At 39.8% G+C, this 17,805-nt stretch overlaps 1 protein-coding gene across 3 annotated transcripts in view; it reads right to left on the bottom strand.

The window, feature by feature from the left end:
* The window catches only part of fstl5 (follistatin-like 5), a 297,390-nt gene that overhangs the window by 146,395 nt on the left and 133,190 nt on the right, over positions 1–17,805 (bottom strand). The window contains exon 1 of one of the 3 annotated variants that reach the window (XM_007899185.2): positions 2,522–2,540. The exons of the other annotated variants lie outside the window; for them this stretch is intronic. Coding sequence (XP_007897376.1) covers positions 2,522–2,525 — 4 coding nt within the window. The 5' untranslated portion in view covers positions 2,526–2,540. Of the gene's footprint in view, positions 1–2,521; positions 2,541–17,805 lie in introns of those variants that run through there. 3 annotated transcript variants of the gene reach the window in all.

A 17,805-nucleotide genomic window follows, 5' to 3' on the forward strand; every position in this document is an offset into this window, starting at 1 on the left:
TTCTTTTTCTGATGTTCTTTGATGCTAATGATTGCAATTTGAACAAAAGATACCCGGGGATAGTTGTTTTCAAAGAGCAGATCCCTGGATTAACACATATATTTTAGTAAGAGTTAATGGATAGCACAAAAGTCTTGCCTGTAATAACTGGAGCCAGATGGCTAGTGGATTTTAGGGCTTGTTGAACTCATCTGGTAATTACTGCACACGTCACATGCAATCTCAACCTTCTGCAGCAACTCAGTATGTCACTCCATGATTAAAAGCCAAAGGAAGGATCCACAAATTTCCAACACATAGTCAAAGATCCATATATCATTTCTCATAATTATATCACTGAAACCTCAGGCTTTACTAATGAAAGCTCACCCAGCGCAGTCCCATTTACAACTCTGCCAAGAAAAACAGAGCTGCAGCAGGAGCCTTGGTTAATGCAATCCATAGAATTCCAGCACCTTGGACTAGTTTCATGTAAGGCATTTATCAAGGAGCAATCTTCAGGTGTAACCTACATTGCATATAAACTCATTAGAAATTATTTGTGACTAATAGTAACTAGTCTAAGGGGAGGGAGAGGAAAGAGGTAAGTAGGATCTTCTTGGTGCTGAGTTGGCTCCAAAGTGAAGTGCTTGGCAACAGAATGTTTGAGTCAATTCTGTGTGGTGGTCACAGCACTCCAGTTCCTGTGCCAAGTGGGTCTCCAGTACTCCGGAGGTCTGTTGATGACAGACCAGCCATCAGCACGACTTGGAGGGGCAGACTGGTCAGTGGGGACAGGGATTCTTCCCACTCAATTCCTTTAACCCCACAGGCCAGAGCTCTAATGGATAAGGTGGTACAAGCTGGACAAGCAGTTGGACAGTGCTCTCATTGGCAAGCCTTAGAGTTTTGTCTGGTTGAACCGATAAAGTCAGCCTAGAGATCCTGATCTGTATGGCACAATACCAGACCGCACAATGCATTACCCACTGAGCTCTCCAGAGAGCCAAAGTCATGTTGATTTTTATCCTGTAGTAAAATGAGCAAACAGTGATGATTTGAACACAGAAGGCATTGCAATGTGAATACTACATTTTATAAACAACTATAGCAACTTGTTTTTATATGGCGCCTTTCACATATGGTAACTGACTTAAAATGCTTTCTAGAAACAGTACTGGACACCAAACAGAGAAGGTTTGGAAGGGGGGAAATTGACTGTAAGCACAGTTGAGAGTAGGTTTTCAGAAGGCTTTTAAAGAAACCTAGAGAAGTGGCGTGGTGGGAAGCATTAGGGATGGAGTTCCAGACGGTATGAGAAAAGTTGCTAAAGGTTCGGCCACCAATGGTGGGAAGCAGTGGAGCCTGGTGAAGATTTCACGCAAAAAGATTACAAGCTTTTAAACTGAACCAAATTAAGTACAAGACTCACTCGTGCAGTTTTGATTTTATTTATCTGTGTGGAAATACACTTGACCATACACCATGGTATAAAGAAAGCACAAGCAAATTTCTTGCAGCTTGTGCACATTAAAGTTTCTTAGCACTATTATTGAGTAGAAACTATAAGGTGAGATTTACCTTTCAGTGCAGATTATCTGTTCAGATGCAGCTATCTGCAAAGATTTATGTCAGCAGCAATGTCCAAGTCAATTTACAATTGGTGCATCTAACCTAGAGTGAGTTAAATGGCAGTAATTCGATCAGGCAATGCTGAATTGCAATAAGCCACAAGCGTAAAACTCGATCAGTTTATGAATATCAGCAGAATTGCAGAGTTGAATTCTGATTTTACAATAATTCCACAGACAGATAGTTGTTATTCTTCATGGCCTAAATGGTTTCTCTGTGACTTTTCACATTTTAAAAGAAATATTGTAGAGTAGTCACCTGAATGAGATGGAATCAGTGGTCCAAGGTTGAAACGGTAATAAAAATGAGTGATGAGATGCTACACTTCAATTCCTTAGCTGTAACGTTACACTGAAAAGTTTTTCAGTAACATTCCTGGGAAACATACTCTATTTGGCTTTCATTATTGTGAGCCAAAACCATCCACTCCAATTCCTTCTTTCCTTTCAATTTATTTTGTTAAGAGAGAATTAAACTGGATTTTGGAAAATATCACAGAAAGTATAGTGTTAAGTCCACACGTCGTCTATTACATACAGATAATGGACAGTTAGTGATGTATTACACAAATACACATTGACTTGTTTCAAAGTTTCCTAGTAATTACAGCACAGAAGGGGGTCATTTAGTCCATCATGTTGGTGCCTTTACCCGAACCAATTGATAAAATCCCTGTACCCTGCTCTTTTATTTGGATTCAGTTCATAAATATGAACTGCAAACCATTTAAGTGCTATGATTTATTTTGCACACATCCAATATTTCTGTCTGTTTAAAGAAAACAAAGTATACCATGTGTGGAACAAACTCATATAAAACGTTCACTCCCTACTCTCTTTCTCTCTCTCCTCATTTTATGAAACAACAGAAACAAAACAAAATATCATATTTCAACAAATATTTTACTCACACATTTCCAATGCAATTTACAAGCTGCCATTTGCAACTTACACCAAGGTGCCAGCAGTGAAAATAACTGAAAAATTATACAAAAACAAAACTCGCAATGTATGAAAACCAGAATGTAATCAACAGTTGTTATGACGCAGTCATTCATCAAAGCCAAGGTCCTTAACATTGTCTGTCAGGACCAACTCCATCCATTCCTCAGCAGACTCCTCTTCACTGGATTCACAGTCAAATCCAGCCTCTGAATCCCTTCACACAATGAAGTATAATGGACGTGTTATTCTCTCAAAATAAATCAGATAAGCAGCCTGTTTGGCGTGTTCTGCCAATGGTTTACCAGCACCAAGCCTGCAACCAGTCTGTTCTCTCTGGAGACAGGTGGTGCTTTCATGGTGGTGTTCACTTGCATGTCGTTAAACTAAATGAATTGACCATTCGTTTCACGGCAGTTTCTTGAACATTGCTATGTGCAAATTGGCTGCCATGTTTGGCTACAAAATAAATAATCACTCACTTTTACAGGAATCCCCTGTGAAATGTTTTAACCATGCTATTATTATAATAATAATAATTCTTGCATTTGATATAACACCTTATCACATCTTCGAGACGTCTCAAAGCGCTTCATAGAACATACTGTAAAGTGAATTGACTGTATATTCTGTTGGTGAAGCGAGGCACCCAATGCAATACAGCAGTGTCTCACAAACAGTCGTGCATTGAAGTGACCAATTTATTATTTTTTTGAAGGAATTATTAACCCTGGAAAAGTGATCCGCTGGTTGACTAACAACCGGGTTCCTATTTACTATTAGGTAAACAGAGGCGTGTGGTGTAAGGAAACTTGCCCAACATTTCGCCCTGCTGGGAATCAAACTCAGGTTTATCGTTTCCCGGCAAGTGCTCTAACCACTGAGCTACAGGATTCCACTATTGGTGGAGTGTCAAATACAGGGATTGTTATTTCTGTGTTATTGTCATAAACTTTCCAATTGGGTAATTGTGTAAACATTTAGCTTCAGCCAATGAGCCTACAAAGTGCTGACTGGTTTAAAAAGGCCTCTCAGCATTCCTTATAGTTGTAGAGTTATGTAGAGCCGGGTGGATAATAGTCAGAGAGGCTCACAGATTGAGTGTTCAATATCAGGGTGCCCCTGTTCAGGCAGCCTCTTCTCAGAACAGGAGAGAAGGGTGCACCTGCTTAGGGAACCACCAACAACCAATGATGGAGAGGGTGACAGGAAGACAACACTGTGAAAGTCCCAGGAAGAGCGCAAAGGAGTGTAGGAAAGAAAGAAGCGACCAGAGGAGAAGAATCAAAGTAAATGGCTGTAAGGCTAATTTGTTCATTCTGAAAATGGAACAGTTTTTGGTCATGCACCTTCTTTTCACAGAGAAAATAACAAGCTTTTTTTTAATGTGTGCGTTAGCTGTACATTGTGCCCTGTTTCACACAGGATATTTGTGTATTCCAAGGTAACATTTCTCATTCGTTTTATTGATGTTGCTAAGCCATTGGCAAGGTGGGCACAATTGTAATTCTATGTTTTTCTTTCTTTGCTCCTATGTAACTGAACACCTCAAGTGGCTGTGAGAAACGTAACTTGTTTTTCCAGAATCTCGTACAGTTTCGTAGAATTAACTGTTCACCACGACAACAACAAAAACAACAAGTTGCATTTATATAATGCCCTTCATACAGGTAGCATCTCGGAGTACTTAAGAGCTAACAGCACAGTAAAGCTAACAGTCTGTTCATTCCAAAATACAACAGCACAGCAGCTGGTATTATTATCAGCTCAGACTTACACCAGGTGGCTGAAAGCTCATCCACGATGAAGAGGGACGTGGGCCAGGATTAAGTTAGCATAACAAAGAGAGTAGGTGGGGCAGTAGATCTGCAGAGGATCACAGAATTAGCATAGAGCAAGAGTGTGGAGGCATTTGATAGTTAGAAAGAGAATTTTAAAGCCAATTCTGAATAGAAAAGCTAAATAGAAAACTGTAATTGTAAGGAAACATATTAAAATTGTTAATACATTAACTGCGGTGTAATGGACCACCATTATGGACCATCATTAAATCTGGTACTTGTATAGTCGTGTAGCTTAGTGGTTAGAACACTTGCCTCACAAGCGAAAGGGCCTGGGTTTGATTCCCAGATAGGGCAAAACATTTCCCTATTCCACATGCCTTTGTTTACCGAGCAGTAAGTAGGAACCTGGTTGTTAGTCGATTAGCGGATCGCTTTTCCGGGGGTAATAATCCCTTCAAAAAACATATATTAACAATAATAATTTGGTCACTCAATCCACGACTGTTTGTAGGACATTGCTGTGCGCAATTGGCTACTGCATTTCGCCCAGAAAATGTACAGTCAATTCACTTTACAGTATATTCTGTGAAGCAATATGAGACATCTTGAAGGCTTGATAAGGCGCTATATAAAATACAAGGTTTACTGTTATAAAAAATGGGAGTGAAGTCATTGTAGAAAGCATTTCATCCATTGTGCTTCAACTTTCACACTGTTTCATTGTATACTCTATATGACTCTACAGAATGGATTACTTTCCACTGGCTGATCAAGTAATGCAAGTTATACAATGTTCCATTGTTTATTTCCCTAACCTGCTTGTGTACATCAATATAATTTGGAGTGTTTCATTTTCATCTTCTGGTTATAACCAATTCATGTACTGACATAAAGTCTGTAGGCACAGCAGAAACTCCTCTCATGTAATGCCAATTTGCAAATGTGCAGCATAGGAAACAAAGGACCAATTTTGTAGTTTGTATAGTTTGAAATAATATTCAATTTGTGCATCCTCACTTTGTTTAAATTGACTTGCCCGGTTCACTGTCAACAATCTTAACAATATCCACTTACATTTATACAGTTTCTTTCATGCAAAAGAGTTCGCAAAGCGCTGTGCCAATGCGATTAATTAGAAGTGAAGTGAATGTTGTTGTGGAGGCAAAAAGCATCAGGCAATTTGCATGAACAACATCCAACAAAAGAAAAAAAGAGATGGAAAGCCACTTAATCAGAATGTTTGAGGTGAGGCTGGATGAGGAGGGAATATAAACCAAGATAATTGGGAGGAAAATTCCACTTTTCTTTCAAATAGCAATAGGAGTGTGGGAGAGAGAGGGGGAAGAGGGTTAAAGCATCCACTTGAAGTTAGACAGGATATAAATTAATGATTGAATGAAAAAACAAGGGCAATCTGGATATAAATAACTTAACAATAAACTTGTATTTAATATACATATTGTTGTTATGTGGGCAAAGTCCTGTTGTTAAACAATCTGATGGAATCTCTGAGTTGTTGTTGTATACATATGAGCTGATTGCTTTCATCATCATTATTTGCAATGTTTTCATTTAGAATAGACTATGAACTTTCCAGGTACAATAGTTATAAACTACACATCTTATATATGTTGCTTAGTCAGACATTGGCCTTAAAACTCTCTTTAGCTTAATATACTCCTGAACAGTGCCCATGCTATATGTTATTTTCCTGAATTGTGCTGTCAGTGATGTTTCCTAATTATCAAAGCAAATGACTTATCTGAAGGGTAATAATGTGCCATTGGAATACCATATTACAGATTTCCAGCACTCGCTCAGAGTAAAATAAATGACAGGTTAGTCACCAGTGTGTTATTTCTTCTCTGGCAACTTTATGTCAACAAGGTTATTGAGACAAAATGGGATCAGTCATGTGTTGATGTCCGAAACAGTTTCTTCTTATTACATTAGATCTTCTTTGTAACCTATGATGACCAACCGAAATTACACAAGTAATGCTGTTCATACATATTAAATTCTTGTTGTGTTTGATGACACCCTGCCATGTTCTAGAATGGGTTAGATCTAGGAGCTGCAGCTATGCACATGCTTCTTTTCCCTGTGGTGTGATACAAGTACAACAGATGTGACTGGATTGCCACACTATTAGTCACTGTAATTAACCTTGGACAGCAAGCCAGACAGACAAGACCGCACAATTTGAAAAAACACGTTACTGTAACTTTGTTACAATTGAACATAAAGAAAATTCTGTTTTCATAGATTAACCTCTAAAGTTTTTGTGCTTAGATTTTATTTTTGAAATGTTTCTGTAAATGTAAATAAACAGATACAGATCTATTAAATGGCATTTCTCAGCGTGGCTCAATACTTTTGCCTCTCATGAGAAGCCTGTGTCTCCTACTCCACATTGAAGATCTCATGGCACAAGAAGAAGAGCAGGGAGTGTCATAGCGAACAATCCACCAGATTTTTTTAAAAATAGTCATTCATTTCATGGCTATTTGTGGAATGTTGCTGTTAAAAATTGGCTTCTGCATTCAACCACAAAAATACAAAGTCACTACACTTTACAGAAAACTCTGCAAAGCGTTTACAAGATTTAGAATTGATAAGTCACTATATTAAATATGAGGTTCATGGTAATGATTGTGGTTACCAGGATTAAACAAAAGAATGTATCCCATCGGTGATCTAAATGTCCAGAAGTGAAAACCCAGACACAGGCTATAGCAGATTGGCAACAGAACCAAGAGATCCCATTTAGTAAATGTAACTTTTGTATTATAATACCTTCAAAAATGCAGTCGCTGGATGACAGTAAAGCCTGTGAATCATTTTGGACATCCTCCTGACTAGAAAGGCACGATATCAAATGCAAGGATTATTATGGATGTGTGTGGATTATGTTACCTGTGCTCAATGACTGCCATGATTAAATCAAGTGAGTTGATTTCCGCTGCGGTAAATGTGAATGGATTTTAAAAGAGTTTACTGAATTTAGTGTCATCTTATTCCTGTTATTTTTCTTCCAGTATTCATTTCACCAGTGTAATACAATTATTATTTCCTATCCCCCTTCCCTCCACCTTGTCAATATTCGCCCTTGCCAATTCTCCTAAAGATATTTTCAATTATTAATCCCTCAGGCCTGTTGTATTGCCTCAGCTCCTGAAATTATTGTGTTTTAATTCAGTTAAACACAATGGTCGTAAAATGATTTTTTAGATAGAAAATGTTGGGATCGAATCCATAAATGTATGCGTGCGTGAAACAAGAAACAGAAAGAATAAACTGTTGGTACAATGTCAATCTGAAAGGTTGGAAATGGTTGGCTGAATGGAGTTTTGCTTGCTTTTGTTCACACTGCTTAACACAAAGCATTTTGTGGAAATAATTCTCCAAGTGCTGGAAGATATCTGTTCTGAAACAGCACCACGGCTATCTTCAAATTGCTCTTTTCTTCCTCAAAATCCAAACAATCAGTGCATTCATGATAACGGTGATCTTGAGATACAACCTGAAATTTCTGCTCGTTTCACATGGGCACACTTCACCATTACTCCAGTGATTCTGTTGTCCATGCACAGAGTGTTGTGTCAATAACCAAATTGAATCTCTTCCCATTTGTTGTCTTTTCTATCCTTTCTACCTCCGCACAGCTATACATCAGATCAATGTGACGTGACAATCTCAGCTGCATTATAAAGAGGTCAGATATTCCAATCTTAAGAGATTAACTGGACATGCCTTTCCTCTAACACTTGACTGCTCTAGAAATAATTTCCTGTTACTTGACTGACACCTCACAAGGCAACACACAAGAGGCTTGGATGAAGAAGACCCTGTGGCCAATTTGATGTCATCCTTCAAGAATATCAACCTGACCATCTTCCCATTATAGCAGCAAGCTATGATTAAAAATAGTTCAGTGTCTTAACATCTATCAGCCTTCCTGTTAACCCGTTCTAACTATTTATTAGCTACTGTGAAAATAAATACTTCCCGGTATTACACAGAATAAGTCGCACAGAAACAGGCAATGCCACCCAACTAGTCTGTGCTGGTGTTTATACTCCACACGAGTGTGCATCTCTCTTATTTCTTTCTACTACACTAATCTTTCTCATGCATGCATCAAGTTTCCTCCTTAATACATTGATGTCTTTTCAGTGTAACTGTGGTAGCATTGTTTACTTCATTCCAATATATCTGCTCTGCAGCAAATGAAATTAATAATATTTTTTGCATTTGATATAGTGTATTGTATATCGGGAGGAAGTCTCAAAGTAGTTTGGATGCAAACAAGGCAATCAATTTGCACATAGCAATATCCCAGAAACAGCGATGAAATGAATGACCAATTTATTTCAGGAATTCCCTTCTCTTTTCGAGTAATGCCTTGGGATCATTAACAGACTGATGGGGCCTCGATTTAATGTCTCATCCAAAGGGCGGCACCTTGAGCAATCCAGCCACTCCCTCAGTAGTGCATTGGAGTTTCAGTCAAGACTATCTGAGTTCAAAGTCGTAACATTGGGCTTGAACCAAAAACCTTTTGACTCAGAGGCAAGAGTCCTACGAATTGAGCTAGACTGATACATCAGCTTGGCATCAAACAGAATTAAACATTTATAAATAGCGTCGCTTTTTAAGGTGACTTTTATTTTTTTTTTAAAAAATTACACAACACATCCTGCCGTAGAGAAAAAAAATTGTATTAATATTGGGTACCTTGCTGTAGATCATGAATTTATATTAAGCGTTTTTACCTATTACAGGTATTTCTATTGAGGAGGCTGACGAGGAGTTCTTGCAACCTGTGGAGTTTATTCTCTCATTTGCTTTCTCTTTTCTTAACCAATTAAGACTCCTAAAAAGATTAATGACCTAACTCAGAATCTCTGGCAGCCGACAGTGATTTCCAAACATTGCTTTTTCATCAGAAGAACAGCCAATTAGAGTTCACTGTGATGAATCGGCTTCTACAAATGTTGGCACGCTGTTTGCCACTGTGGTGAGTGATTGTTGATGTTAAAAAAGCCTACAGGTTTTTCAGTCAGCGGCAAAATGTAAAAACTGCATTAAGACATATTGCTTTAACACTAGAGCTCAGATATTCAAACAGCTTCTGTCCTTCAGTGTAACAACAACAAGATTACATTTTTATAGCGTCTTTCACGTCGGGAGGACGTCCCAAGGCGCTGGACAGAGTACAGCATTTCAGACCCGTGCTGGGGTTGGGGGCGTAAGGGAGGGGAGGGGAAGGGGGGTGGCCGATGGCATGGTTGAAAAGGAGGGTCTTGAGGCGGGACTTGAAGGAGGCTAAGGAGGGGGTGAGGCGGAGTGACTGGGGGATGGAATTCCAGTGGTTGGAGGCAGAGTGGCTGAAGGCGCTCCCACCAATGGTGGGGCGGGGGACGTGGAGCAGGCCAGAGCCGGCTGAGCGGAGGGAACGGGCGGGTTGGTAAGGGGTTAGGAGGTCGCAGAAGTAGGGTGGGGCGAGGCCATGGAGGGCTTTGTAGGTGAGGACCAGGATCTTGAACTGGATCCTCTGAAGGATAGGGAGTCAATGGAGTCGGGCGAGAGTGGGGGAGATGGGGTCAAGGAGTTTCGGGAGAGGACACGGGCTGCAGAGTTCTGTATTATCTGCAGCCTGTGGAGGGAGGAGTTGGGAAGGCCGACAAGCAGAGCATTTGCATCTTCGAGCCTGGAGGTGATGAAGGCAGGAGCAAGAGTTTCAGCGGCCTCAGGGGTGAGGTAGTGGCGGAGTCGGGCGATGTTACGGAGGTGAGGGAAGGCAGAGCGGGTCATGGCTTGAATGTGGGGAAGAAAAGATAGTTGAGGGTTGAACAAGACACCTAGGTTCCTGACTGGCTTGGTGAGTTGTAGTGTGCAACCATGGAGGTTGATGCTGCCAGAGCCTGAGGTGCTGAGGCGCTGGCGCGAGCCAATCAGGAGGGCCTCAGTCTTGTTCACATTCAACTGTAGGAAATTTGCCCTATTCCAGGACTTGATATCCGACAGGCAGTCTGTCAGGACAGCAGTGGTCCTGGAGTTGAGGGCGGAGGCAGAAAGATAAGAGTTGGGTGTCATCCGCATACATATGGAAGTTGACCCCATATCTGCGGATGATGTCACCAAGGGGGAGCATGTAGATGTTAAAGAGGAGAGGGCCAAGGACAGAGCCCTGGGGAATGCCAGATGTGACAGTGCGGGGTTGGAGGAGAAACCGTTAGAGGCAACGAGGTGGAGATGGTGAGAGAGATAGGAATCGAACCTGGCAAGGGCAGGTCCATGAAGATTGAGTAAAGCGGAGAGACGGTGTATGAGGATGGAGTGGTTGACAGTGTCGAAGGCGGGAGAAAGGTCGAGGAGGACAAGGAGGCAGAGGGAGCCCTGATCACAGATGTTCAGAATGTTATTAGTTACTATGACCAGGGCTGTTTCCGTGCTGTGGGCACCGCAGATGCCGGAATTGGAGGGGTTCAAAGAGGGAATGGCGAGAGAGAAAGGTGCGGAGCTGGGACGCGACATCTCATTTCAGGACCTTTGAGAGGAATGGGAGGTAAGAGATGGGGCGGTAGCTGGAGAGGAGTTATTGGTCCAGGGAAGGTTTTTTCAGGAAGGGGGCGATGACGGCTGTTTTTAGTGGGGTGGGAACTGAACCGGTTGGCAAGGAGAGGTTGATGACATCGGACAAGAGAGGGGCCAGAAGGTGGCGCTGTTAGTCGATTGGTGGATTGCTTTTTGGGGGGTAATAATTCCTCAAAAAAAATGTGGTTACTCAATCCACGACTGTTTGTGGGACACTGCTGTGTGCATTTGGCTGCTCCATTTCACCCACAAAATATACAATTATGTCATGTTGCAGTATATTCTGGGAAGCGCTTTGAGACGTCTCAATTATGTTTTAGTATAATTAATACTTAAACTTTTTTTAACATTCAGTGTGACAACTACATTACATGAAAAATGGCAAACTGAAATTACAAGGCAGTAATCTTATAACATGGCCTCTGGTGATGATATAAATGGTGAGAATCATGTTTGAGCAATTCCTGATTGGGACTTGAACACTGAGATGATACTGCAATTTTTTAATGTGACATCTACAAATTAACCAAAATCTGTGGTTTATGCTCAGTGGTTATAAAACTCCACTTCGGTGAACACCGAAATTCTCTATGATGCATCATCAACACTGAATGGAAATGCATGCAGCACAAAGAGCTAAACAATACTAATGTTGAATCCCAAACAGCTGAAGACACTGCTTTACAATACCTCAAATAAATTGAAAAATGGATTGTAAATACTTGAAAGCCTCAGGATCCTTTTGTGCAATAAATAGCATTCTCAAGCACTAAAATATACCTCCAATAAAATAGAACAATTGGATAACATAGAAAATATTCAAATCAATGCTTCAGCTAATTGAAACACTTAAGAATGGGGCTCAGTGCTGTAGGAAATGGAGAACAAATTCAACGTCAAACGCTGCTACCAAGGATCAATATAACTCAGCTCCTGACATGGACTGCTCACAAGTTCCAGAGCAGGTTAATTTCAGTGAGTAAAGTTCAACATAAGTAGCATTCAAGTGATGAGATAACTTTAACCTCAATTTGAGCCTCCACAGTTGCAGCTCCACAGAATGGCGAGTGTAATATTCTGAACAGTTGTCTGCAGCTTAGTCAATGGCAGCAACAGATTCCGACCAGGAGCCCTGACCTTCCTAAGCCATCACCAGGAGAAAAACTTGCATTTTTATTGAATGTTATCATGTCACAACTGCGCGCAATTGGCTGCCGTGTTTCACCCACAAAATATAGTTGATTCACTTTAGAGTATATTCTGTGAAGCGCCTTGAGACGTCTCAGTGACGTGATAAGGCGATTTATAAAATGCAAGAATTATTATTATTATGTCAAAACGTCTCAGAGATCTTCATAGCTAATTACTGTAAAGAGTGCTGACTGGTTTTGCAAGTAAACACGGCTGCTATTTGTACCAGGAAGGTCCTACAAGCAGACATGGGATGAATGACCAATTAGACTGAGGATTATTTGCTAGGAGAGCAGGAGAAACCCCCTTCTCATGTCCTTTTCAAATCATGACATGCGATCTTTAACATCCACAGCACAAACTCTTGCGTTTCATACAAGTTTCCCTCACATTAGCAGCAATTCATGGCCATCCCACAGACCATTTGGGTAAACAGATTATTTAAATGCTATATAATATTTAGCTACAGGACTCCACAAGCAACAGAGGTTACCCAGTGCTTATGAAACCATAACAACCGTTGAAGTATGTTGAAGGAAAGGAGTATAAATGTCTTCGGGAGAAAAGAAAGATGCGGGAAAAAATTAGAGGAGAAAAATTGGTTGAGCTTTGTTAAACCAGAAAGATTGCTTCATTTTATACTCTGAGCAGAGCGGTGATTCCACGTTGGGCAATAATCAATCAGCTTTCTAAGGAAACCCCCAACTAACAGAATGATACGCAACACATGAAAGAGCTATCAATCTCAGTTGAAACACTGGGAGGCATTTAATAATACAATTAATCATTGCATTCACTATAATACCTTATCACATTATCAAAATTTCTCACATAATTTTACTGTAAAGTGTAGTGACTTAATTTGTAGAGGAACACAGGGGTCATTTTTGCACAACCTTCTGATACAGTGCTATTAACTGAGCCAGGTTCACATGCAAATATATATTCAAGAAATACAGGGGATCCCCATCTGCATTATTGCCTAATTTAAGAGCGCAGACCTGCACAAACCAAACAGCCACTGACATCACTTCCTGGGTGTTGTGCATCTGCATCTATACGTAGGAAGCACGGCTGACATCAATTCATAAAAGAGGTGACATCAGTGACACTTCTTGTACATAACACACATGCACAGGCCGCAGGAACTGATATCAGTGACACTTTCTGCATATAGCATGGTTACACACAATGCAAAGGAGTAATATCAACAACACATTTCATTTATGTGGCATCTTTCACAACAGGAGCACATCCCAAGGCCCTGGAAAGTTGTGTGTCCAAACACAACAAACATAGTTTGTTGTTGTTGGCTATTATAGAGGAAGGCAGAGACCTTGAAGGAGGCAAAGGAAGGGGTAAAGCAGAGGGACTTGGGGATGGATTTCTCCCCTGAGCCTGATGAGAGAGCTAAAATGAAGCGCATGCACTAGCTCCAATAATAGTTGTTTAATGTTATTAAATAGATGGTTCGTGACTGACTCTGGTTAACTAAAACTCTTAGGTCAGAAACTTTTTCAGGTTTAATTTTTGTATGTTTAAAAGACTGATTGAAGCTGATTTATTGTATACTGCAGTCATCAGCATTGATTGGCTACCGCGTTTCGCCCACAAATATACAGTCAGTTCACTTTACGGTGTTCTGTGAAGACGTGAAAAGCGCTATATCAAATGCAAGGATTATTATTATTATTATTATAGAGAATGGGCTTCAATTAAATTGATAACAAATTTCTACTAGACTCTTGGCTTTAAAACTGCATCAATACAGTTTCGCCCACAAAATATACAGTCAATTCACTTTGCAGTATATTCTGTGAAGCGGTTTAGAGAAGTCTCGAAGACGTGATAAGGCGCTATATCAAATGCAAGGATTATTATTATTAATACAAAGATCAATACGAACTGTATAGATATTTAATGAATAAAGAGAATTGAGAGTGGTGCAGGTAATTTGACCTCTTCTATACAAGTGACTTTAAAACAAAGTCAAGATTTACTCTTTGATGCAGTGCTGAAGGGTTGTTGCATTGTTAGAGGTGCTGTCCTTTGGGTGAGATGTCAAACTGTGCGCCTCTTCCGGTTGATATTAAAGATTCCGTTGGCACTCTTCGAAAAGAGAACAGAGTTTTTTTCCCGGTGTCCCGGCCAACATTCTCCCAGGTAAATTTTGTCATTCACTTCATGGCTGTTTGTGGACCACATCAAGACTTGGAACTCATGGAGTGTAAGCTAACACTCCAATGTATTGCTAGGGCTGTCCTGCATTGTTGGAGGTGTCGTCCTTTGGATGATATGTTATACTGAGGTCATCTCTGCCTGTTCAGATGGATGTTAAAGATCCCATGGCACTATTCAAAAAGAGAAAGGAGTTTCTTCCGGTGTCCTGGCCAACAATCTCCCAGATAAAATTGATCACTCACTTCATGGCTGTTTGTGGGATATTACTGTTTGCAAATGGTTGTCGTGTTCACTCACAGTCACTCCACTTCACAGTATATCCAATGTGAAAGGCACTATATTAAATGTAAGGGTTATTATATTGAGCATTTACCCACTACCAATCCTAATAAATCAAGCCTTTAAAAGAGCATATACATTATTAATTCCATACATGAATCTGATATTAAAAAGTCAAAATGTGTGTTATTAACATAGAGATGGCTGTACTTATTCAAATAATAGCAGTTAAATTATGATCAGTACATAATTCATGCCTTAATAAACAATTAATGAGCCCTGTGTCAAATATTGGCTACTGGTAAAATGACCTGACCTAAGGCGAGCAACGGGAAAGTCTTATGTGGGAATAAAAGTGTGTAGGAGCGAGATATTGGTAGCAAGCATAATAATACTTTATGAATGTCTTCTGTTTGTCTCCATATATTTTCTCTTCCTTGCTTTCCATCTCATTCCTGCTCTGTATCCCTATTCGCGCACAAATTACAGAGTCCATTTTACAGTATATCCTGTGAAGCACTTTGAGATGTCTCAAGGACGTGATAAGGCCCTATATCAAATGCAATGATTATTCTTATTATCCTGTCTACCTATGAGTTTTTGTCATGTGTGTATTACTCTGTCAGTGTGAGCATCACTGCCTGTATCTCTCTTGTCAATCTTTCTCTATGAGTCTTCCTCTCTCTGTTCCCTCTCTGTGACTTTTCAGCTCACTTACATCCAAAGAACATTCAAACTTGGAGTTATATAGAGCCCTTCACATAGAGAACTGTGTCAAAGCACTTCAATAAGATGGTGCTGGACACTGGTGAGGAGTGGGGAGATATTCACTGACACTTCTTTTCTCCTCTCTTCCCCTTTTCTCTCGATCTTTCCCTTTATCGCTCTGAAAGGTGGGTGGCAGTCTCTACTGAAATTATATATAAAGACAGAATGCACAATCTACTCTAATTATAAGTTCATGATCAATGATGTAAAAAATATTTTATGACAGACAGGATTAATGTGACACTGTAATAATTATCACATTGAATCTGTTAGGACACATGACATTTTTGCCATTCCCAAGGACAATGTTCTATCATATTAATATGAGAATATTAACAGATTAATGACATACTCTCACACAGTAAGTCAAGGCCAGAATTACACACTGGCAAGGTAATCTTTCCTGCAGTAGATGATGATGAACATTTACAAGTAAGGATTGACAGATGGCTGCACACTGCAAACAAGCCAATGGGTTTTCTGTGCAAATAACATTGCCAATGCCTATAAGTCTGGCTGTCTGGTTTCTGTAAGTAATACAGTAATTATGCTATACAATGTTTTACTTTCAATGATTACTCAGCTTTGGGTCAACTAAGGAAAATTACATAGGATTTTTACTTACTTTTCTATTGTCACTTTTTGCAGTAAGGATACAGACAACCCCTAGATATGAATTATTTATGTAACTAAAACCTTTGACAGATTTTTTTCTGCGATAATATATTTATCAATTTTGACATATTTTATTCATTAGACACCTATAAGGAAGATACATATTATAATATATTTGCCTACAAAACACACAGCCACTGCACTGCGCAGTATATCCTGTGAAGCACTTTGAGACGTCCACTCAACGGGAATTACATTGTATTAAATGCAAGGACTATTCTGATTATTATTTTAACTTCTGTGTGGATAGAAGTATTAAGCAACACAAGACAAGACACTTTCAGAATAAAAAAAACAATCTTTCTTCTAGCAGCTTGTCTCCTGTACACGAAAGCATTCTCACATCACGTGAACAACTGATACGAATCTGCTGCTAGGCAGTAGAAGTCAAGTTGAAGGAGGTTGCCTAATTAGTTACACTGCCTTTGCTTTACTACACATTCTGGCTGAAGACTGACTTCATCCTCTGTATTATCCGGAAATAAAATCTCAGGTTCAAGAACTGAACATGGACATCTGAACAATTAGTATGCGATTGCCAGGATGGTAGAAGGTGGATTAGGTGGATCTTGGTCTATTTTTGTCAAGCAATTCCTGTGGTCTTATGTTTCTATGTTGATGGTTCATTGAATCATAGAATCTTACTGCCATTCAGCCCATCGAGCATGTGCCTCCTGAGCCAGACTAGCAGATGTGGTCAGAGGTGGTAAATGGCACAATGCCAGGTTTTGTGAGGTTAGCCCTGGAAAGATATTGAAGTCGAGAGTGTGCTAGCTCTTTGAAAGACTTATCCAGCTAGTCCCACTGCCCCGCTCTTATCCCATAGCCTTGCAAATTTTTTCCTTTTCATCTGGTTTAATTTTAAATTATACTTTCACTTGAAATTAATAACCAGCAGAAACATTCCTGTAGTAAAGAAGAACAAATAACTACAGCAACCAACAAATCAAACTGAACACAAGTGATTTTAGCAAATTCCTCAGGGTTTGAAGGGGCTTTCCATTCATTTAATATTATTTTTAACAAACTGAATGGTATTGAAAATCTGAGTTATCCAGTAAATGGTCTTGATGATGATCCTCACATTAGATAATGCCTCATCACATCAAAATGTCTTAAAGTGCTTCACAGAGTTTTCTGTTTGACCTTTTAATCAAGACACCTAAAAGAAAGGTACATATTATAATATATTCACCTACAAAATACACAGCCACTTCTGTAAAGTGTAGTGGCCATCTATATGTAGGTGAACACAGTAACCAAATTGGCTACAGCTACCTCCCACAAGCACCCATGAAGTAATTAAATACATCAACAACAACAACGTGCATTTATACAGCATCCCTCTTGCAGGGTGAAGCCTCAGATTGCTTCACAGTGATGGGATCGGAGGCCGAGCAAGGGAGAGGGGTAAACCAATTTTTTTTATCTGGGAGATTTTGGGCTAGGACATGGGGTGAAACTCCCTTCTCGTTTTAATGGTACCACCATATTTTTAATATCTTCCTAAGCAGGACCTCAGTTTAATGTCTTATCTGAATGACACTGAACTGAGTGTCAGCCTAATCCGCTCCATCACCGTGACCAAAAACACAAGAGGAAGTAGAGATAGAACTGTGCATTTATTTAGTTCAACTGAAAACAAAGCTGGATACATCCTGAAATAAAAATCTAAACTATTGTGTTTAAACTGCAGTAAATATTGTTCATTCCTCTTATTTTATTGACCATCCAGGAGACGACACCTAGCAGTGAGCAACTGGTTGGAGACCCCC

The sequence above is a fragment of the Callorhinchus milii genome, unplaced genomic scaffold, assembly GCF_018977255.1.
Source record: "Callorhinchus milii isolate IMCB2004 unplaced genomic scaffold, IMCB_Cmil_1.0 Scaffold1, whole genome shotgun sequence".
Classification (NCBI taxonomy): domain Eukaryota; kingdom Metazoa; phylum Chordata; class Chondrichthyes; order Chimaeriformes; family Callorhinchidae; genus Callorhinchus; species Callorhinchus milii.